A 22650-nucleotide genomic window follows, 5' to 3' on the forward strand; every position below is an offset into this window, starting at 1 on the left:
TGCATTTAATTGAATTCCTTTTAAATTGCCCCTTGGTCTCATAATACAAAAAAGATTATCTCAAAACTTCTGATAGTCGCCTCACAACATTTGAAAATAATTAGTAGAAACTCAATAAACACAAAGCAGTTGTTAACGATTTTTTTTTGTCTTTGTCTTGCTGCTATTGATCGCTTGAAAACTCTGACATAAGAGCACGATGTAAAAAAATTTCTATCTTTCATATTAGCAGCGAAAATATGTAATCATATATATAGACAGAGAGACTATATATTTTCTTAATGAACAGCAATTCAGATCACACAATATACTAAAGCCTGTTAATATTGCTTAATCGGACGGTCATCTTCGTATAGCAGAGTGGCGCAGCGGAAGCGTGCTGGGCCCATAACCCAGAGGTCGATGGATCGAAACCATCCTCTGCTATCGCATGTTTTAAAATCAGCGCATGTTAAATTTGGTGTACAATTAAACATGCTCATCATAAAGACTCACATTTACCTGCTGGATCGCACAGGGCCAGGGTTACCTCTACAGTCTGTTTAGGATATATTACTATTTCCATTTTGCATTTTCTTGCCATTCTACCATGATTTTTGTAGTATTTATGGAATTATAGAATAATAACTAAACTAGTTTAACTTACTATTATTACCAACAAAACAATACTAATGTGGAATGGGGGGAATGGAGGGAAATGGGCGCATGCTTGGACACAGAGGTATAAACAGAATAGATCGCAAATTACGAACCTTCTTTGATAATGAATAAAACATAGCAGCCAAATAGCTTTAAATATAATTAAAGTAAACATAAAATAGCAAAGCTTAGATTTAATTTTGACTAAAGTGCAGAGATAAAAATGGACTGAATGAAAAAAAAAACATAACGGTGCCCATGTAGGACACATACACGTAGCTTCTGTACTGAACTGTAGGTGGCGCTCCAAGGAGAACTTTCTTACTACCAAGAAGAAGAAGACGGAGGCGGAAGCTCTTCCATGGAAACAACAGACGCTTCTAACTCATACTCGTTTACGTAGTAGGTGGGATACGGAAATAATGTAGTTTAATTGGGAACTCCTGAATGTTGCATAATTGATAATTAACTATACTGACAGGAAAGGCATCTAAGTGAGTCTATGTCGAATTTTCTTTGTGCAGTTAGAAGTTTTAGCTTTAGCTACTTGCTAGTCAACAGTAGTCTCTCGTATGCAGGATAACATGGGTTAGCTACTGTGGAAATTGCGTACAAAACATGTGATATTACATATCGAACTGTATCAAGGAGCAGTTTGCCAGAAAGTGAGTGTTTTAAAAATGTGGAAACTAGGCGGCCGAAACTCCGCTGTGGATCGAGCTCAGGCGTTGCTGTCCGCAAAGAGGAGCAATGGAGGAGACGCTCAGGGCTCCAGGCAAGAGTCCTCATCCAAAACACGGGTATGTACCGAGTTTTCTTTAGCTGTCGTCTCCCCCCTTTTTAAGAGCTGTCTGTTCTTACACGGGAAAGTTACCTTGTCTGTGGTAAAATTAAATTTGAAATTCTTCAGCATCATAGTTAAAAGCGATGAAATAATTTAATTTGTTTTCTTGCGTTACGGTTGGTAACAATAATATCAGAATCTTTATTGTAACTTTACTCTGATGCAATGAAATTTTGCATGTAAGATAAAATAACCTTTATTAGTCCCACACGTGGGAAATTTGTTTTGTCACAGCAGGAAGTGGACAGTGCAAAAGTTATATAGCAAAAATTAGAATACAATAAAAATAAATAAAATACTGTACACAACTGTACAGAAGAGAATAAAATAAAACACTATGTACAGTAGAATACATAGAATAAGATGTACAATAGGATAAAAATAGAATACAAATGCTGTATACAACAGTAAAAATACAACTTTGTCAGAAAAAGAGTATTGCACTTAGTGTTATTGCACATGTGTGGGTGTGTGTGTTTGATCAGTTGGAGTCTTTGTTGTGGAGTCTGACAGCAGTGGGGAGGAAAGACCTGTGAAATCTCTCTGTCCCACACCGTGTGTGCCGCAGCCACTGAAGGAGCTGCTCAGTGCTGTCACAGTCTCCTGCATGGGGTGGGAGATGTTGTCCATCAGGGATGGCAGCTTAGCCACCATTCTCCTGTCACTTACCACCTCCACTGGGTCCAGAGGGCATCCTAGAACAGAGCTAGCCCTGTGGATCAGCCTGTTCAGTCTCTTCCTGTTCCCGGCAGAGATGTTGCCATCCCAGCAGACCACACTGTAAAAGATAGCTGAGGCCACCACAGAGTCATAGAAGGTCTTCAGGAGTGGGCCCTTCAATCCAAACGACCTGAGTCTCCGCAGCAGGTACCGTCTGCTCTGCCCTTTCCTGTAGAGGGCTTCCGAATTATGAGTCCAGTCCAATTTGTTGTTCAGATGAACACCAAGGTACCTGTAGCTGTCCACAGCCTCAATGTCCATACCTTGGATGTTCAGTGGTTGCAGTGGAGGATGTTTGTGCCTGCGGGAGTCTACCACCAGCTCCTTGGTTTTACTGGTGTTGATCTGGAGGTAGTTCAGCTAGCACCAGTCCACAGTCTTGGGTCAGTCCTCTGTACTCCTTGTCGTCCCCATCAGTGATGAGGCCGACTATTGCAGAGTCATCAGAGAACTTCTGCAGGAAGCACTGGGTGGAATTGTGGGAGAAGTCTGCAGTGTAGATGGTGAAGAGGAACGGAGCCAGAACCGTTCCCTGTGGGCCCCCCGTACTGCAGATATGAATAAACAAATAAGTTAAATCCAGATAAAAATTTATAATTTTGATGAAAATGATCAAATAGAGGTTTTAAAGTGGTTTTGCATTGCAGTTCACATCTCTGAGGGCGGTATGTATGTAAATTGCAGATTGTGTGGGTGTAGTTCTACTCCTTGTTACCAGTGCTTTAATGGAGCAGAAAAATGGAGTGTCATAGAGGTTGTTTCTCAGCTTGTTGATACTAGTTTACAGCAGTGGTTCAAACAGGCTGTGAACGCGGTGGGTGGTATTTTCACTCCTGGCTCTCATTCTCAGTTGGCTGTTCTGCTGCTATTCAGGTCCAGGAGTTTTGTCCCACTGAGCTGTGCTTACCGCGTGATGCAGGTCCTTCCTTTCAATAGCAACACTTCAATGTGACATTCTCAGTGGTGCTCTTGTAGAAATTTACCAGCAGATTTTCTAAAGAAGTATTTCTTGTGAGATATTTCTTGTGAGATACTATAAGTGCATTTGTCTGTGAAGGTTCTCAGTCATCCAGGTCATCGTAGTCAAAGGAGCTTGCAAAGAAAAGCGTCTGGACTTCTTTAAGTTGCTTGAAGACGTTTCACCTCTCATCCGAGAAGCTTCTTCAGTTCTAAGGTCAAATGGTGGAGAGTCCCAGATATAAACCTAGTGGGAGTGACCCCCCACAGAGGGACAAAAGGACCCCCTGATGATCCTCTAATCGCCTGAGCCAAGGTGGGAAACTGGGCGTGGACCTCTACATCGGAGAGACCAAACAGCCACTTCACAAGCGCATGGCACAACACAGAAGAGCCACCTCCACAGGACAAGACTCAGCAGTCCATCTGCATCTTAAGGACAAAGGACACTCTTTCGAGGATGCCAAAGTTCACATTTTGGACAGAGAGGACAGATGGTTTGAAAGAGGAGTGAAAGAAGCCATCTATGTCCACTGTGAGCGACCATCTTTGAACAGAGGCGGGGGTTTACGACACCAACTCTCTGCCATTTATAATCCAGTTTTGAGATCCCTTCCCAGACGCCTTAACGCCCACTCACATCCTGGGCCATCTGACCTCAGGAATTCGCATGATAAGGTGGGGCCAGGTTTCACAATGAGCTCACCCGAAACTCTGGCTGATTGGGACCCACACCCAGTTTCCCACCTTGGCTCAGGCGATTAGAGGATCATCAGGGGGTCCTTTTGTCCCTCTGTGGGGGGTCACTCCCACTAGGTTTATATCTGGGACTCTCCACCATTTGACCTTAGAACTGAAGAAGCTTCTCGGATGAGAGGTGAAACGTCTTCAAGCAACTTAAAGAAGTCCAGACGCTTTTCTTTCCAAGCTCCTTTGAATAAGTGCATTTGAGCTCTTTAAATAATTATTTGATTTGTGTAATTTTAAGTCTTTCATATTTTGATGGAATCTTTAATCTTTCCTAAAGACCAGCTTTATTCTATGTATGTATCTATCTATCACTAAACAATGGATTATATAGTATTCGTATAGAAGGTATGATGCCTTCTCACTCTGCCTGGATGGACGCTGCTGGTGAGGCACCTGCTGCTTCGGTAGCTGCTAAGTAGGACCTTTGAAGCCTACATTACATCCTCTTGCTGCCTGGGCAGGTAGGCGGAGGCTGGTGTGGCGTGGTTTTATGGGGAAGCCAGAGGTCAAAAGCTTCACCCTGCTTCTTCCTCAGGTCGCTAACCTGCTGCATAGCAGTTAGTGCCTCCTCAAACGATCCCCTAGCTCGTGATGGCTTATATGGAGAATTCATAATGACCTTGTCTTGGCCAGGAAGGCTGGAGAGATTGAGCCTTGATTGAGCCCTTATCCAGCAGGGGGCCCATGTCCTGAAACAGCTCAGCTTGGTAGGCTGAGAGCAGGATGACCACATTCAGATTTTATATTGACTGCGCTTCTGATTTATAAACCTTTTGGTACATGGAGGCTGTGAAATACTCCATCTTACCTGGAAGGTTTGGTCCCACTGACACAAGTGAACGTCTGTTCAGATAGAGATGAAATGCCACTGACTGCTCCACGCTAAAAAATGAGCCCCAAAATTTGAGGAAAATGTTTAGTAATGGCTCATCTTCTTTATACACACTGGGACAGCAGTCATGAGCTGCTTGATGGGTGCCTGGCGAGTGGGCAATATTTTTCTGTCTTACACATCCCTCTCCTCCCCCCTGATTGCCATACAGGCAATGAAGAGGGGATGGGGTTTTCTCAGAGATGGTCAAGGGAAAGTAGGTGACACCTGGGCAAGGGTGGGACACGACATCCTTAACCTTGCCGCCACTGGCGTTACCCTGAGAGGAGCCAATATCCATGATTACTAAAGGTTAGATTTGACAACTAGCAATAGTCACAAACACAAACCACAAGCTACTTGTCTAGCTAGTTTTTTTTTTAACATGCAGTTTGCAGCAACACAACAGCTGCTATTATAACAAGATATTTCCTTGACAAAAATATATAATTACATTGTAAAAGATGTTCCTGAAAACCAGTAAAACCCACATTCGGACTACCTTAATGGCTGTGTCAATAAACAGATTAATTGAATTATCCTGGTCCAGGACTGCTGAGGAGCTCTTAGAGAATGAGAATGCTTGGTGTGGGGCCAGTTAAGGGGTCAGGGGACCCCGTATCCTTCAAGTGATTGGTGACAGATGTGGTGGTACTGGAGCTTCCATGACTGGTCATGCCAGAAGTTGCTTCCCAGTGAGATCCAGCGTGAGGTTTGATAGAGATGTCATTCAAGTCGTTGTGACTCTGAAGTATAATTCACATGTAAGAGCAGAATGAGGTACTACAGTGATTAAATCTTAAAGCACTTCTTACATAAATATAATCTGTTTCTTTGTAGGTTTCTGTAGGTGAATCTTTCAAACCCAGATCTGCTCCCCCCGAAACACACAAATTATTCCCAGATCTGAGCGACTTGTCCTCAGTCAGTTCAGCTCCTGAGTCTGGAGGGGATGTTAAAGCTACGGATGCTGAAAAGAACCATGGAAGAGAACTGGATTCAAACAAGGTAACTGCTAATTGTTGCTGTTGCTCAATAATGGAAGACTACACATTAGTGTTGTTGAACCCAGTAAATCCAACTTGACATGAATTGTATAATTTTTTTTATTAATTAATTAATTAATAATTTTTTGGTTAGGGTCTCAGGCCACAGAGCTCTCTGGGAGGAGGAAGCAGGTTTTTGAAGAAGGCTCCACCACCAACAAACAGCAGCCAGTCACCCGTCAACCGGGACCAAATGCACCCTGAATCTGAATCAAGGTAAGATTCAACATATAAAAATGTGGTTATTAATTTGCACAAAGAATAAAACGTTTTCTGATGTGAAGTTACCTATTTTAATATCGCTGGTCAGAAATGCATCATCTTCACGGCGTGCCACTCAGACTGCATCCTTGACTAGACTGGCTGAAATTGAGAGTCGCATCCGGAGCCGCAAGCAGGCGCAGGAACAGGCCAGACAGGAGACAAAATCTGCCCTCATTCTGACTTCGGATTTGGGAGTGTCATCATCAGCACCAGCAAGAGTCACCCAAACCCCAGAGACATCTGTGCAACAGTCTGTACAGTCTAGCAGTGACCAGAGCCTGAGGGGAACCCGTTTCCTTAAGAAGAAAGCAGCTGGAGCTCTTGAAAACACTAATACATCTCTTACTATGGCTCCAAAAAGTGTAGATGTTAGTGTGAGAGTCAGGTCCAGAGCAGCAGATCGTGTAGCATCTTCAGAGCGTTTGGAGACAAAGTCAGTTAAACTAACGAGTGGTGTCAGTCTGGAAAGTGATGAAGAAGACATGAAGAAACTGCTTGGAGACTCGCTGGACTCGACAGACTATAGCTTCTTAAGACCTGGGAGACCTGCCTCCATGAAAAAGTCAGATAAGGTACACTTGGGTGGTTTTTTTGCTTGGTTCACTCCCATTACTTACAGCCTATAAACTGACAGCATCATTCTGATAGGCATGAAAACAGTTTTAATAAGAAAAAGAAACATTTTGAACCCAGTTTTAATAAAAGAAAAAGTTGTTTATTACAGGAAATTGGAAATTGTCTAAATTGAATGATTACACAGGCAGAGCTAAATCATTTTAACATAATAGACAGACTTTTATGCATGACAGACTTTCATTGTGGAAATAATGACAAGCCACATTCACACAGTGGTTGTTAATCATGCCAGACATGTACGTGGTTAAGACATCAGGCTGTTTTCCTGCAACCTGCACTTTAAGGGTTAGAGTGAAAACCTGATAATGTTTTCACTTTAAGGGTTAGAGTGAAAACCTGATAATGTTTTCACTTTGATGGCTCAGAGACACCGTTTTATCAGCTCAAAGCAGCTGTGCTTTCTACTCATACAGGTATTCCTCAAAAGCAGTCATGAAGTTCACTCCACTCCACTTACTGCCGAAGTAATTCCTTCACCACCCTCCAACACAGCACCACCTCGCTCCTCTGCTTCTCCTTCTAACCGGAGTTCTCCTTTCCGATTCACTGGCCATGCCCAGGCCCACTTCAGCCCCTCTGTGCTCTCTTCTTCTCCCTCTCCACCCCGTGTCTCCTCCCCACATCCTCCAGAAAGACCGGGCACCTCCTATAGGCCAGAAAGCCCACAGCGATCCCTGTCCTCCCTCTCAGGACGCAGTGAAGTGCTCTCTCTGGACGAGCTTTTCCCTGTGGAGACGGGATCTGAACGCCCACTCAGTGAGATGAGTTCAGTTTCTTCTGAAGGTGAGAGGTGCTCATCAAATGCATTTAGTCCTAGTGTTCAAGAGTTGATTGGACTCAGCTGTGTTCTTTGTGTTTAACTATTAATAGCAATCTAGGAGTATGATGTATTGATCACTCCTATGAAAGAGAGAGCAACATGGCGCTCATTCCTTTGTACATTAATGACTTTATATCTGAAATAAAATCACTAATGTCCAAATGAACATCTCATTACTGCTCGTATAAAAGAAGGTTACAGTGTGGTCATTCTTCTGTTCAATATTGAAGTAATGTTATACTTGAAGAAAAATTATTAATGACAAAATGAACTCACAGGATGAATCTAATTTGTTTGGCAGTTCTTGGAAAGCTTTTCATGAAGGCAGAAAACAACATTTGTGCTTTCAGAGGGAAAAGGGGGAATAAAGCATGTATTATCAGTGTTTCGAGAACCTTTTTATTGTATCGAGCCACTGTGAGTTTTAACAAGCTGCTGCATTTGATAGTGGATTAATTTGATAACAACAGAAAAAGAATAGATTTTATCTTCTGATGCACAATGGCAAACACGGGTATTAGTTAAACCATCCGTCTTTCAAGCATGTCCATATTTGCAGCATCATCAGTCATTCCCTCAAAATGCACAGTTTTTTTTTTTTAATTACTACAGTTTAACGTGCAAAGAATTAACTTAGTTTAGACTATCTGTGTTTTGGGATATTCTTTTTTAAAATTATATATGTATAGATAGTTCTTTTTTAACTATTCCTATTTAGTGAAGCGCTGTGTAAATGTACAAATAATGTAATAGTTTGGTTTAATAACTGTGATCTAGTGTCCCTGTCATTACCACATGGGAGGTACAACTTCTAGGCCCAAAGACATATTGATAATATTGATAATAAATGTATCTTTACCAGTAATTGATACTGTTGGAGCAGTATGCTACTGGCAGTCATAGTGACCTGAGCTTTATTTCTAGTACCCTGACGTGCATTGTAATAGACTTCGATATGTTCCAGTTTGTCACATAAACCAGTTTTATGAGATTGTCTCAATTTACAAGTTAGCCTCTTTCAATATTCAGTTTTCAGTTTTTAATCATCAGGTGTTTTTAGTGTCTTTTTGTAGCCTTATGCGTTGCACTGCTAGCAGCTATAAACTGAGTAACATGTTATAGTTGGCTACGTGAATATACACTCTAAATTCTGTCATTGTGGTTTTATGTTTCTGCAGACTTCAAGATTAATGTGATGACACTGGATGACCTTGCACCTGCTCGCCTTGAATTTAATGCAGAAACGCCAAGAAAACAGGTGGGAAATGACAGGAATTAGTTCTAAACAAGTATAAAGTGAAGAAGAAAGGAGAAAGTTTGCCATTCAGTGTAGCATAATTTAAAGAGGACCTATTAGTCTCATTTATAGCACCATATTTGTATTCTTGAACTCTGCCAGAGTAGCTTTGCATGATTCAGAGTTCAAAATAATCCATATTTATCTTCGACTCATCATATCTGTGCCTTGGTGCAGCCCCCTCTGTTCATACTCACTCTGAAAAAAACCCATCCAACCAACTCTGCTCTGACTGGCTACCCCTCATAAACTCATGATTTGAGCAGTAGGTGGCTTGGGCTTCTTCCACACAGCTGTGTGCCAGAGATGACCATATAAGACTACACTTGAGTTTTTGGCCCGCATAGATGACTTGCACATATGACCTGACTAAACTTTGAGCATTTTTAAAATGAATGTCAGTCACTATAATGGTAAATGCATGAAAGAAAAGAGCATAGCAGGTCCACTTTAAAGGAAATATTTGTTGAATTGCACTCATTATATCTATGAAAACATGTTATACACAAAGTCAAAACAAGCTATGAACACATCATCAACATATCATCTTTTCAGATATGGGGAAACAGCTGTGTTTTGGACCACAAGACATAATTGTTGCAGTTAAAATTATTAGAATTCTGATTTGCTCATCAGCTCCAAATGGAACAGCCAGGTAGTTGGCTGCTAAATGCCTCACTATGATCCCTAGCTGTTGCTTACTTTGTCTGCTGTTGGGTTAGGACTGCTGCTGCCACAGACAAAGAGCAGCAATGATTACCAAAAGAATTTGGTTAAATAACATAAAATAAAAACAATGAGTTTAATGAGAAAGACTTTATTATAGACACTGGATTTGTTGTTTATATAACAAGAATAGCCGGCCACCTAGGGAGCCACCAGCTAGAGTAGTGTCAAAGAAAAGGAAGAAATATTTTAAATTGCTCTTGATGTGATTTCACTGACTGCCTGATGTTCCTTACGGCATTAAATAGTGAGAAAGAAAGCGCAAGGAGCTGTGACTCAGGTATTAATCACAGGTTCCTGATGTTATGTGCAAACATTATTCCACAGTGCACACACTAAATAAATCCTTATTTAGAAAAAGATAATAACTGTATGTATGCAAAGTTGTATCCTTGTGTCTGTGATAGTGATGAACGATAATCGACACCCTGAAGTTAATGTAACGCCACTGATATTAATGCTGGAGACTCTAAATTCTGTCCACAAGGACATTTTCTCCTTGGCGTGGTGCACTGAAATTTGCATTAATAACGAAACCAAAAAATCTTACATCATAAAACAGCCATGTGTTAAAGCCTCACATTAATAACCACAAGCATTAAAACACATATGTGCAATAATCTGGATATTTACATGTGATATCCTAGGGGTTATGATTATAAGTTTGTTTTCTGTCATATCTTAAATATGATTCTTTCTCTGCTCTAAAATGGTCAAAAAACATTCTAAAGATTTATTAGAATAAACTAAATAGAAATAAACTAAATAGAAATAGAAATTTTATTCCACTGTGGCAGTGGAAAAATGAACCTTGGACTAAGTTTGAATTCTAAGAGGCCCACAGAAATGAGATGGTTTACGTTTACGTTTTAAATAGACTGATTATAACATTAGCATTTGTAACTTTTTTAACAACGCTATCCTATACAATAAACCTATATCATAAGATACATTTATATAGAGGGAATCAAACAGATTCACTCTATATTCTAGAAGTATCTGCTAATTAGTGCTAAATAACCACACTAATTAGCTGTGCTAGAAAGTTCAGTCACCTACACTAGAGCACAAACTTCTTGTTGTGTTGTACCGCACACCAAACCGTATTATTACCTGTATTATTATTAGTGGGGTGGCTGTAGCTCAGAGCAGGTAGAGCAGGTCATCCACCAATCAGAAGGTTGGTGGTTCGATCCCTGGTTGCTGCAGTCTGCTTGCCAAGTATCCTTGGGCAAGATACTGAACCGCAATTTGAGTGGATGTGTGAATGTTAGATAGAAGCAGTTAGGCATAGAAAACATGCTGATGTAAATGAGTTGATGAGACATGTTGTATAAAGTGCGCAAGTAGAAAAAGTAGAAATGCTCCAAAATACTAACAACACAAATACTGTTGAGTGGTCCAGTTTACAGACTTTAATTGAAGGAGGTGAACCAACTGACAGCTGTTCTGCTGAGATATATACAGCGAATTCTAGTTATCCTGTCTCAAGGAGATAAATGGGGCAGTAGTAATGCTCCTATTCTTGAGAGGATGAACTTACATTTTGAGATACTCTTCAGCTGGAGAAAGCAACTGTTTACTGCATTTTATTGTGTTTGTCAAATTTCCTTGCATGCAGGTGAAGGCTGATTGTTAGTATACGTATAATATTCTTCAGGGGACCCTTTGTCTGAGATCTCTAAATTCTCTGAAGGACTCCCTAGACTGATATCTTTGCTTTCATGAAACAGGGTAGCCCTGTTCCAGGATCTCCAGACAGAAAGCAGCAGCTACACGAGGAGGAACAGCAACAAGACCAGCTGCTGGATTACCAAAGTGACTTTGAGAGTGAGAGCAAAACAGAGCCAGATTACAGTGCCAGTCAAGTGTCAGAGGATCTCCAGAGAAATGGAGGTGAAGAGAAGATGGTGTCAGAAGTCAGAGATGGGGGTTTGGATTCAGACATGTCTGATGGGAGGACAGAAGATGATTATTCGAGAGCTTTCTCAGAAGCAAGTCATTCCTCCACCTCACGGACCTCAGATCGCAGTCACACTTCCAAGTCAAACAGCCAAGGCAGAAGTGAGGACTCCAGACCGTCATTATTACATGAGGGCCAGGCTTCATATCAACAGTCGAGGAGATGTACTTCAGCCAGAAAGGTTTTAAAAGAGACTGCAGTACAGACCCATTCTGGTCCACTGGCTTCAACATGGCCAACAGGTTTGTCTGCTACACATAGTATTTGTCTATCTAAGATGTGAGAGAGACACCATTTCTCACCAAAATTCCTTTAAATCATCTTATTAAGTTAAAGGAGATCTTGTTTGTATGAAGGCGCTAATCTGAACTTTATCTTGCATTGTTCTTTGGATCTAAGAGAAATACTTATTTACTTTTTAAAATCCTGTAACTAAAATGCCAGAGTAAACTGATATGTCTGAAGCTGACTTAGAAAGTCCACAGAATCCACAAACTTCAGAGCATTTTAAAGGTCAGGCTCTGTGGCTTCAGGCATGTGTAGAGAACTAGGAATAATTTTAGGTTGTTGGACTTGAGTGAGCAAGATAAAGAGTGAACTTGGCTGTGCAATACTCTGTAGGTAGGTAGGAAGGAATTTTAAATTGGATCCTTAATGCAACAAGTGTCACAGGAGCAGCCATTTGGCATTTGCGTTGCCTGCGAGCACTGGAAGGCAGATTTAATGAGTGACGAAAGCAGTGAATTGCAGAAATCAATACAAGTTAAGATGAATTCATGAGTGAATATCTGAAGCTTCTTTTCACAAAAGAAGAGAAGCTTGAGCGCTGTTTCACGTTGGTGTTGATTGACAGGGACTAACGTAAATGAGTCCATGATTATGTATGCCGATGTGAACCAGAGAGGTCCCCATTTTCTGAGTGGGCAACTAGAACTTATGTCTTATCGCATTGAGCTTTAATTTTTTTTTTTTTCAGATATTCCTGCTGTGGACCCTATGGTGAGCATGACCTACATAAATCCTTCTCCAGTGGTCAGTCATACCCTCAATGCAGAAATGGTAGAAGGTGAGAACCAATAAAACTAAATAAAATACAAAATAATTAAAAAAAACATTCTATATTTTTTAACATATGTACTCTTCCCATGGTCGATGTTTAAAATTTTGCTCTTTCACGTGCTTTTTTACCCCTCAGCTGTAAAAGTCTGATTGGGTATTGTTGTCACCCTGCCAGGCGGGCAGGCATGCAGTAGGGGTTTTCAAACTGATACCATAGAATCACCTACAAAAAATCTTCGATGAGTTTGAATCTCAGTGACATTGACCTCAAAGTCAAGGTCAGAGCTCAAGTTTTCAGAAAATCTTATGAATGCAATAACATGAGAACAAAGCGATGTATTATTTTAAAATTCATACCATAGGTGTACCTACTAAGAGCCTGGGGTGTACTAGTACATCAGGCCAATTATGCTCCTCATTGGTTAAAAAAAGTGATCATGATTTTCTCCAAAATGTTTCAAAAATAAGATTTTTGATGGCATTTTCCACATGATCTTGCTGACAGATTAACTAACAGACAGCACTGAAAACACACTTTCACTGAGACTCTTCACTTTGTCAAGAAAACTAGAAAGTTGTCAAATTTTGGATTTGTCACACTGATAACAGAAAATCTTTTAAACCTGGATTCAGATGGTAATTCTCAGGGATTATTAGGGTTTGTACAAGGATGATGGCAAATTTCAAGTGAGTCATACTGATGGCTGTGGTGGGGCCATTTAAAAAAAAAATTATGAAGCTGTAGCGCCATCTATAGGTGATATACTGGGAGACAGTGCCTTCCAGATCAGTTAAATAGTTAAAAGACATTTTTTGTTACTGTCATTTAAACATTCATAAATATTTCAACTTAAACCTGCAATGTGTATCCCTTGGTTCTCCATCAGCAATCAGCACCTTCAATCCAGCTGTATTTGTTCTCAATGAACTGCTAAAACAGCAGCTTGCCATGACAAGGCGGTTCATTGAAAGCAACCGCCACCTGCACTCCAGCCTGGTGCAGAGTCTGGAACCACCAAACTACAGATATACCACTCTCGAGGACACCAAGAAGGTAAAGTATACTCACGCACTGGCTGTGAATAACACTTATCTGTAGCTTTTTGGCTCAGTAATGGAAATAACAGACATTTAAAGTGTACTCATTGTACTAATTTCCAGCTCATTATTTTTATTTTTCATCTCCACAAAAGTAATTTCAAAACAATACTGGTCAAAGCGTGACTTAGTGAAACTTTCCCCTCTGTTTTCAGCTTATCCACATGCACAGATCTCCCAAACTGACAATGAAGGAAGCTTTAGAGGAGGTACTGCAGGAGATGAGAGAAGACCATTGTATGTGACCACTGTGATTGCAAGGACCAGAAGCTGGATTGTGTCTTTATTTTTAAAGACATTTTTATACACATTTTAAAAACTTTTTTTTCCCTTCTCAGTGGAAAATGACTATTATTCATAAAACACTGCGTGGAATTTTATATCAAGTGTCAAAATCAAGAGCTGGCAGCCAAATCCATCACTTTAGGTTCTTAATACTGGAGTGGACATTATAAGGCTGTGGTCTGCTAATGTAAAGATGGGCACACCTCCACAGCACCTGCAAGTTAAGGTAACTAACACAGAATGCAACAAAGTTGAAAGCTGATGCTGAAGGTAGACAAATTCATCAGAAGTGAGATTTAATAGCCTTAATAGTTATTTAGACAACTTCTGTTTTCAAAGAATGTGATTTTTGAATTCATACACCATCAGTGATTTGGAGTCATAGGTGGAGAAAGGAGGCATCAAAGTCACAGAATTTAAAAAAAAAAAAAAAAAAAAAAAAAAAGGCATGGAGTTACAGCACATTTCTCAACTTTAATTTTTATGTGGAGTTAGTTTCATGGCCTGCGTTTTTAATGAAATTTAAGTTTCATTACTTCTATATCAGGATGCATTTGGTTTTAATGCTCACCCCATGCAAACCATGGATGTCATGCTTGTGAAACAGGTTGTTGGGTGTATGTAAGCCTTCTTGTAGAACTGCACTCACAATTCACAAATTACTATTAATTACTTGACTGTATTATACAGACTTGTTTTTGTTGCATGATTGAGGTGGTCATGTAGACCAGATGAAATGAATGGGTTTAAATGGACACACCAAACAGAATCTTAAAAGCACTTTCTTCTAAGATATAATATTAAAGAGACAGCTTAAGCCAATAATCATTCAGTGAAATAAACGCTTGCAAGGGAAGTAACAAAATGTTTATTAAAAAATTAACACATACTGTACGGTGTTTTTACAGTTACCAGTTTTTCAGTCTCAACCACCAATATTAACTTGAATTACTCTAACGGCAAGTGCAGAATTGAACAAAATCTAAAGACAAACTTCGATGGCAGGACCCAGGAACATTTATCGGTGATGTGGGAAGGTGAAGGTGTGTTGATGGGGTTGTTGAAGGCACAAATTCAGGCTGTAGTGTGAGTTGTCAATATGGGTCATTGAAAGGGTAGAAGGGATGTCCGGCATCCCTGGGAACACGCTTTCCTTCCACCTGCAGTAACAAAAGTTAAACACATTTAGCTTTTTTTGTTTGCATTTTGCAAGTTCATGTGTTAATTCTTGACATCAACTGTTTTTTTCCTGTTTAACCAAAACTGTCTGAAAATACGTATTCCACTATGGCTTAGCTGGTAAAAATCAACCATCTCCTTTGAATACATTTTTTTTTATTTTTTAAAAATGAGCCAACTTAATAATTCTTTAATGACTTTATTGTATTCAATGAAGAGATGGAACATTTAATATTCATATAATGAACATTTTCCAAATCACACATAAGAGCTCCATAATCCAATATAAACTAACTTCAACCCACCCCCATCTTCATAATCATAGGATAGGTATAGTATTTTTATTATTTTCAGCTCGTATTTACAAGATTTACACAAACGTTGTGCAGTGTTGCATCTCTGTCTCTGCTCATCACTGCAGAGCTGATGTAGACAGTAAGAGCTCCTTAGCGGTTATGTCCCAACATAAAGATTTATTAGAGTACTGATTAAGTCCACTTACTTCGATCATTGGTACGATGTAGCGCCAGCCTCTGGTCAGTGCTGCGATACTTTTCATTTCTTCTGCTTCAAGGGTAAAGTCGAACACCTGACAACATAACAAAACCCTTTACATACAACACAACATACCTCACTGTAGCTGGACCACAAAATGTAACATTTATTTAAATCTCACTTCACCTGTATGTTTTCTTTGATGCGGGACTCGGTCACACTCTTAGGGATTGTTACGACTCCACGTTGTGTCTGCCACCTGGAAATACAGGATTTGTGTTGATGTGAAGCTGCTGAAGGGTTTCGTCACCATACCAGTGTGCATTTCTGCCCAGAGCATCAAGCACACGAGTTTTATACAAGTAGTATGCTGCTTTTTTTTAGCTTTAGTTTGCTGTTTTAAGACTAAAAATGTGAGTAAAGTTGCCATGCACTACACAGTTTAGATGCATGCTGAGCTACAGACTAACAAGCTGAATCAGGATGTGTTTTTGATGATATCATTTGAAATGTAAAATTGGAAACCTTAAGAAACAAAGAATGTAAAAAGGTCGAAGATAAACAGAGACACAGTGTGATCTTTGCATTTTTTTTTATTTTTTTTTTAGCAGAGTTCTTTTGGATATTCTGATCTATAGACTTACCTCAGGAGAATCTGAGCTGGAGACTTTTTATATTTCTCTGCAAGGGAAGAGATCACAGGCTCCTCCAGCAGGATGGGTTCGTTCGGATGTTTCCAGGCTCGATCAGCAGACCCCAGTGGACTGTAGGCCGTCATCACCAGGCCCCGATCCCGACAGTGGGCCAGCAGCGCTACCTGGGCCAGATAGGGGTGGCACTCTACCTGTCCAGCAAAAATGAAGCAATACCAGGGTCACCTCCGGCATTTTACAAACACCTTTTATTACCATCAACATCACAAACATCCTGTACCTGAAGGACAGTTGGTTTGACACTGGCGACCGACAGGATGTCATCAATCTGCCTGCTGTTGAAGTTGGACAAGCCAATGGCTCGGACAAGACCCTTTCCCACCAGTTTCTCCATGGCAGACCAGGTCAGCTTGTAGTCTGTGTCATCATATAGCAAGGTGCCATCCTCCTTTCTGGGGAAAGTAACGTCTCCTCGTCTAGGAGCAAGTCAAGAAGGTCTCAAAATACAGGCTTGTTTATCAGTTTGAGCATCAACTAACTTTTAAGAAATGTCATAATTTTTTTATAAACACTTTTTAATGAAGTAGTATAGTTCTTGTCAAAATCGTTTTAAGATTTTAAAACTATTAACCTGTGAGCAGATTAATTTGGCATAAGATATACAATAATCCATCAGTTATCTTGATATAACAAAGGTGGTTTTGGGAACATAAGCTAACTGTCTCATTATTGGACCATGTGGAGGCTGAGCTCACTGAAAGGCGTAAGGCCAGTGGATGAGGTAGAGGTCCAGGTATTCAAGTTTCAAGTCCTTCAGGGTCTTCAGGAGGGCTGGCTCGACATCATCTGGATGGTGCTTGCTGTTCCACAGCTTGGATGTGATGAACACATCCTCTCTTCTTAGGGACTGGAGCACAGAACACGATAGATATGAATTCTTTGTTTTTTGTTTTTAAAGACAGTAGTAGACCAGACTGGTCAGTAAAGTCTGACAAGTTTAAAAGCAGTTGCTCTCAGGGGACACATTTTATGTGTGTTTTTACTGGAGCTTTGAACAGTTTGGTGAAGCAGTTCTACCTTTTCGGGTCCAAGCTTTTCCTGCAGGGCTTCTCCAATCTCAGCCTCATTGCCATAGATGGATGCACAGTCAATGTGGCGATACCCAGCTTCCAGTGCCCAAATAACTGCTTGTTTCACCTGTTAGAAATAAATATACAAGTTTCAGTAAGTACCCATACACGTTCTTAATGTTTGTACCAAAAAATCTAAACTTAACATCAGAATCTGCTAAATTCTCAGACCAACAAGTGAAAAAAATAAATGGGCTGCAATTACCGGACATAAAACAATACTATATTAGACTTTCATTCACTGGATACTTAGAGCTTATCAAACGATTTCTTGTCCACTTGGGGGCAGTGAAGCATATTGATAGGAATTTATGGGCAAAATCAGTTTAAATGTAGGACAATCTAAATGTAATAAACTGTATTTTTCCCCCATTTCTAATACATTGAAAATAATATATGGTGAAAATAATGTCTTCCCCTTGTTCCTGTCTACTCTTCATTACTACCCTGTCAATATTTTTTTTTTAAATAATAAATAAATAAAATAGACAAGACAAAAAAAACAATCCAAAAAGCTGAGAGAACTGCAGAGTTGAATTTGTAAAAAACAGAAAGCACTTCTCAGTTTACACATGCCAATTTAATTAAGGATACAAAAAAGTGCAACTTTATTGTGTGACATTAAGATGAAGGAAAGGGGTAAACACATCGCCATTTTATTTTATTAGAAAGTCTCAAATGGCTTAAAAACAGGAGGACAGAAGTGCAGTTTCTACCTTTCCAGGCTCACTCTTCCATGTTCCCAGTCCAATGAGGGGCATCTTGCGCCCTGTGTTAAGAACTGCAAAGTCATTCATGCCTCTCAAAAGCACCTTAAAAAGAAAAGCAGAGTAAGAGCCAGTCAGTAAGACCTGCTCAACTCAGGTGGCTGTGAAAAAGTAGGAAGTGTGTACACCATTCGGTAGTTTTATACTGCATAAACTTAAGACAAAGACAAGGATGCACACAAACACAGGTCTTAGGAGAAACTGACAGCAAAGGAAATATATGACGGTGTAACAACAGTATGTCACAGTTTTCACAGTATAGCATTATTATTGATATTCTCAGGTAGAATGACCAATTATGCTTTGAAAACAGAGTTCAAACCATTAATGAGTCCAGCAGGTACAGCTGGACAGATAGGATTCTTGATCCATATACTTATTATCCCAAACATCACAGTCAAACAAATGAATATAAATAACAGCTGAAGAACTGGTAGAGCAACTGTCCAACTAGTAAAAGGAAGATCCAATTAAACTCATATTGACTGACAAATGCAAGGAGAGACTGTGCAAAGCCTTTGTAAGTGATATATCCATATCAAAATTTAGCTTAGATTAAACACAAGATCTCATGATGAGAATGCAGCCAGAACACTAGAATTAAGTTTGTATACAGGAGTAAAAATATTAGCTTATGAAAAACATTTCTGAATTGAAAGCTTGCACATCTTAAAGTATGAGAATTTCCAAAGTTGTTTTTGCACCAAAGGGAAAAAGGAAAAGCTGAAAAGGAAGCATGAAAGGAAATGAAGGCTGCTGACTTGCATTTTCAACAGCTAGAGGGATGTGATCATTCCCCTCACTATATAATAATTACAATACTTCAAATAAAAAGACCTGAAAGTAAGAAACTTGAGGATTTTTCTCAGAGTTGGATTTGAGATTCAGCAGCCAAAGAAATTTCTCAAAGTGCACTCACACAAACATTAATTATACAAAACCCATATATGCAAAATTGTTTCTCATCTAATTTTGAACACCATAGAAACACATCTGCTTTGATAATACCTGCCATAGATGTGTATCAGTCAATAAGTAGTGCAAGCCCAGATGTAAAAGAGCTCAGTGTGGCAGCGTGTAGAAGGAACTACATTCCTGTTGATCCAAGACACCTGTACCCGCCCTCTCTGACTCGCACCGCCTAACACAAACACTATCTGCTTGTTCCACATTCCTCTCAGACATCTTCCACTGATGGCACAAATAGTAACTGCTTTCAGCTGCTTCCGTATTCAACAGATTTTCTTTATGTCTTATGCAATTTCAAAGGGATTTGTCTCTCCTTCTGGGTGCCTGCTAGGGATGTTTCACTTGTTAGGCAAATGTGTAAACTACTACACTATGAAGCCACAAAGTAAAAAATAAAAAAAACTCCGCATAACACCACATCAGTTCTGGTGGCTACTTGGTGCCTTTTGAGATTTTGAAGGCTTGATCACTAGATAACAGAGGGTGGAGTAACTTTCCTCGGAAACAATTTAGTCAGAATCTACAAATGATCTGTGAACTTCTTGGTTATCATCTACTGACATCAGTAGCTTTCACTAACAGGCCCACACACTTTGTGGTTCCCACGTCAATGTCAGCTTTTAAGCACCTGATGTCTTTCTTTGAAAGCATTATAGAGAGACACATGACACTCTAAAAACTGAGCATTATTGATAGAAGTATGATTCCAGAGGGAAGAAGGGCAGTTTCTTTGTTTTGGCTGTTGAATGCATGCATGCATGCAGTTTTATATCCAAATGACCACTGAAATGGCTCCAAAAAAGTGGTCGCCTACAAGGTGCATGCTGCTTTTTGCCCTTTGAAATAGTTCTATTGTTGGTTGAAGATACAGAAGAGGGAGAAGCGGAGGCCGTGTTCAGAGGCCAACTAGAAAATGACTTTTATGGTTAGAGCTATATTTTGCCCTGTTTCAGCAGGTCTGACGGCTCTTTTTGATGTCGTATGTTAAACTTGTTTTCCTTTTGCATTCTTTTTTTATTGCAGGAAAGGAAAGCGGTGTTAATTTGGTTTGCAACTCGACTGACCAATCTGCAAAAACACCAGTATTTTCCAGATCTTTCAAAAAAATCCCTGAAAGTCAGCTGGTTTTCTGGAAAGTCACGCGCCCTGCCACACCTCAATACCACTGTCCTCGCGCTCACTGTCCTTCGACATCAAAAAAAAAAACTGCTGAACCCCCCTTAACAAATCTGCAAATAAGGAGTGACGTTTGTATTATGTAACAAATGGTAGCAAACAATGCTACACTTAGTAAAGAGGGAGCTACGGTTAGATAAAGTATTGTGGCTGTGTGGTCACTCGGTGGCTTCGCTTGTTGCTGAGATTGTCTTCAGGAGAAAAAAAAAAGGAATGTAACAGCTGCTCGTTAAAAACATCAGCCGCCACACTTTCTGTTGAAATAACAGCCGGCTGCTGTTGTAGCGTCTATTGAAGTCAACTCTCACATTCTCTCGCGTTACTCCCTTTAAAGTCGGTTTTTAGTAGAAGTCTGCACACACTCACCCTGCTGCCGAAACCGACACACAAACGACACAGCGTCTGCTTTAGGAGCTGACACTTCAGTGACTGCATGCTGTAAAATTATGTGACGTGAATTCTCCTTCACGGCTCTGTGCTCACTTTGATTCGTCAACTTACTGTTTCAAGGTTTTAAAAGCTGCCGACTTCAGTCAACGACCTGTTCCGGTTGTCCTCCTGCAGCGTAGGACCACTGTGCATAGAGTGCTGTTTTCTGCTAAATGTTCAAAAACACCACCTCATCTTGTTGACGTTTTCCTTTTCCGGTATGATAGTTCTTCCATTTCCGGGGAATCTAAAGGTAGTTCACAGAAAAATAATAATAATAACGTAAAAATGCAGAAACCGTGTAATAGAACGGGAAAAGGTCTACTCTGAAATAAAGTAAAAACTATTGGATTATCTTAATTTAAGGACTTTCAAATAGTTACTAGCTTTAGTGGCTTACTTTGCATATATCGGATATCAATCCAAATGTAATTTATCTAGAGAACAAAAGAAGCGATGTTCCATTTCAAATTTACGTCGTTTTTATAAATAATAAATAAACAAATTAATAAAGTCCTTCGGATGTCCCCAAGTATGTTATTATGTAGTAGGATATTAACGAATATGCATGATATTGTATCAATGATTTAAAAGAAAATGTGGGTTTCCCCCATATGGGTTTTTCTTTCTTTTGGGGCATATGGGTGCCCCAAAAGACAAAACTGCTGTGGGCTCTGTGTGGACACATCCACCTGGGACGCAGGTGTGTCAAATGTGGGTTTGCCCTGCTCATACAGCCCCACAGTTCACCTGCTTTTCTTAGGCGTGATCAGGAGGGACAGGATTACACAGTCCTGTGAGTACATTCGAGAGACAGTTAAGGCTGAGCAATTTGGAGACAAAGTTAGAGAGTCATGTGCAGAGGAGGGGTAGCGGATACAATGGACAGAGGATGTTAAATACTGAGCTGCCAGACAGGAGGAAAAGAAGACCTCAGAGGAGACCCGTGGAGGTATTTACACAGGACATACAGAGTGTTGGTGTGACAGAGGGGGATGTTAGGGATAGAGTGAAATAGATGCAGATGTAGTTTAATAGTTAATAGTTAATAGTTTAATTATTTATATAGCACATTTAATTACAACAGGAGCGTTGACCAAAGTGCTGTACAAGAATACAACATACATAATAAAACAACTTAGAGTATTAAAAGCAAACACCAAATATGAATTAACAAATAACAAATAACTCTCATGCTGTATTAAAAGCCAGTAAATAAAAATGCGTTTTAAGATAAGATTTAAAAAGATTGACAGTAGGAGCCTGTCTGATGTGTAGGGGTAAATTATTCCACAGCTTAGGCGCTACGACTGCAAATGTACCCTGTGATGACTCAAAAAAACGGTTAAATATTAGTTTTTTGTTTTTGTTTTTCAAACTACGTTTTAGCTTATAGTTTAATTTTAGTTAACCATCATATATTTGTTTAATCTAAAATAGTGTACGTACACTCCCTACCGGTAGGGGGCAGAGTGCTGGAAAAACATGCACCACCAACAAGGAAGGAGGGTGGTAGAAACGGAAGTAAGATCAATATCAACAACCTGAGTTTACAACTCAAGTCGAACTTTGCTGCAGTAGCGGATAACATTTCTGAAGTTATTGTTATAACTTCTTACGCTTTAGTATTGTTCGGTGCATTATGGGGGAAGCTTCAGCCCATGCGCTGTGGCGGCGGTTTATCTCTGTGCTCAAACTCAATGGCTAGTTTGGAGATAAGTTAGCTCACTTTTTGTCAGCTGACTGGCTTGAACTTACTTTGGCCGTCTCGGGTAGAAAACTGTCGTCTGATATGCTCGGATATTGCTTTCGGGTTAGTTTGAACACTGACGTAGGCTTAGTCAGAGAGTGTTCTCGCTGCTGTTGACGCGTCCCGG

The 22650-nt window shown here is 40.0% G+C and overlaps 2 protein-coding genes across 3 annotated transcripts; one reads left to right on the top strand and one right to left on the bottom strand.

Moving 5' to 3' along the window:
* Positions 1 to 982: 982 nt before the first annotated feature.
* Positions 983 to 14041, top strand: lg23h19orf44 (linkage group 23 C19orf44 homolog). The gene is made up of 10 exons (XM_085449423.1): positions 983 to 1439; positions 5622 to 5789; positions 5922 to 6043; positions 6138 to 6663; positions 7141 to 7510; positions 8726 to 8805; positions 11304 to 11775; positions 12510 to 12599; positions 13480 to 13646; positions 13846 to 14041. Exons 1-10 carry the CDS (start codon positions 1320 to 1322, stop codon positions 13933 to 13935), a joined length of 2205 nt encoding a protein of 734 aa, XP_085305549.1. The 5' UTR covers positions 983 to 1319; the 3' UTR covers positions 13936 to 14041.
* A 779-nt stretch (positions 14042 to 14820) lies between these two features.
* Positions 14821 to 22598, bottom strand: akr1a1b (aldo-keto reductase family 1, member A1b (aldehyde reductase)). 2 transcript variants are annotated; one of them, XM_085449427.1, is made up of 10 exons: positions 22532 to 22598; positions 20846 to 21020; positions 18149 to 18244; positions 17380 to 17499; positions 17058 to 17209; positions 16583 to 16778; positions 16294 to 16493; positions 15836 to 15908; positions 15657 to 15743; positions 14821 to 15135 (listed from the first exon to the last, which is right to left on the bottom strand). In XM_085449427.1, exons 3-10 carry the CDS (start codon positions 18227 to 18229, stop codon positions 15070 to 15072), a joined length of 975 nt encoding a protein of 324 aa, XP_085305553.1. In that variant the 5' UTR covers positions 18230 to 18244; positions 20846 to 21020; positions 22532 to 22598; the 3' UTR covers positions 14821 to 15069. The 2 variants fall into 2 exon arrangements, with proteins under 2 accessions (XP_085305553.1, XP_085305552.1); XM_085449426.1 differs by lacking the exons at positions 20846 to 21020; positions 22532 to 22598 and adding an exon at positions 20711 to 20799.
* Positions 22599 to 22650: the final 52 nt, after the last annotated feature.

Source organism: Copadichromis virginalis, linkage group LG23, assembly GCF_057382275.1.
Source record: "Copadichromis virginalis isolate Kocher_CV1m ecotype Utaka linkage group LG23, C_Virginalis_male_GT1.1, whole genome shotgun sequence".
Lineage (NCBI taxonomy): Eukaryota > Metazoa > Chordata > Actinopteri > Cichliformes > Cichlidae > Copadichromis > Copadichromis virginalis.

What these genes read in the sequence shown, in the direction of transcription:
- akr1a1b (XM_085449426.1), bottom strand. Translation starts at nt 20,779, where the DNA reads ATGCAGTCACTGAAGTGTCAGCTCCTAAAGCAGACGCTGTGTCGTTTG. An exon ending in TCAAACCAACTGTCCTTCAG is followed by an intron (nt 16,494 to 16,582) that starts GTACAGGATGTT and finishes TTTGCTGGACAG; the next exon opens with GTAGAGTGCCACCCCTATCT. An exon ending in ACATCGTACCAATGATCGAA is followed by an intron (nt 15,136 to 15,656) that starts GTAAGTGGACTT and finishes TTGTTACTGCAG; the next exon opens with GTGGAAGGAAAGCGTGTTCC.
- lg23h19orf44 (XM_085449423.1), top strand. Translation starts at nt 1,320, where the DNA reads ATGTGGAAACTAGGCGGCCGAAACTCCGCTGTGGATCGAGCTCAGGCG. An exon ending in AGTCCTCATCCAAAACACGG is followed by an intron (nt 1,440 to 5,621) that starts GTATGTACCGAG and finishes GTTTCTTTGTAG; the next exon opens with GTTTCTGTAGGTGAATCTTT. An exon ending in CAATGCAGAAATGGTAGAAG is followed by an intron (nt 12,600 to 13,479) that starts GTGAGAACCAAT and finishes GTTCTCCATCAG; the next exon opens with CAATCAGCACCTTCAATCCA.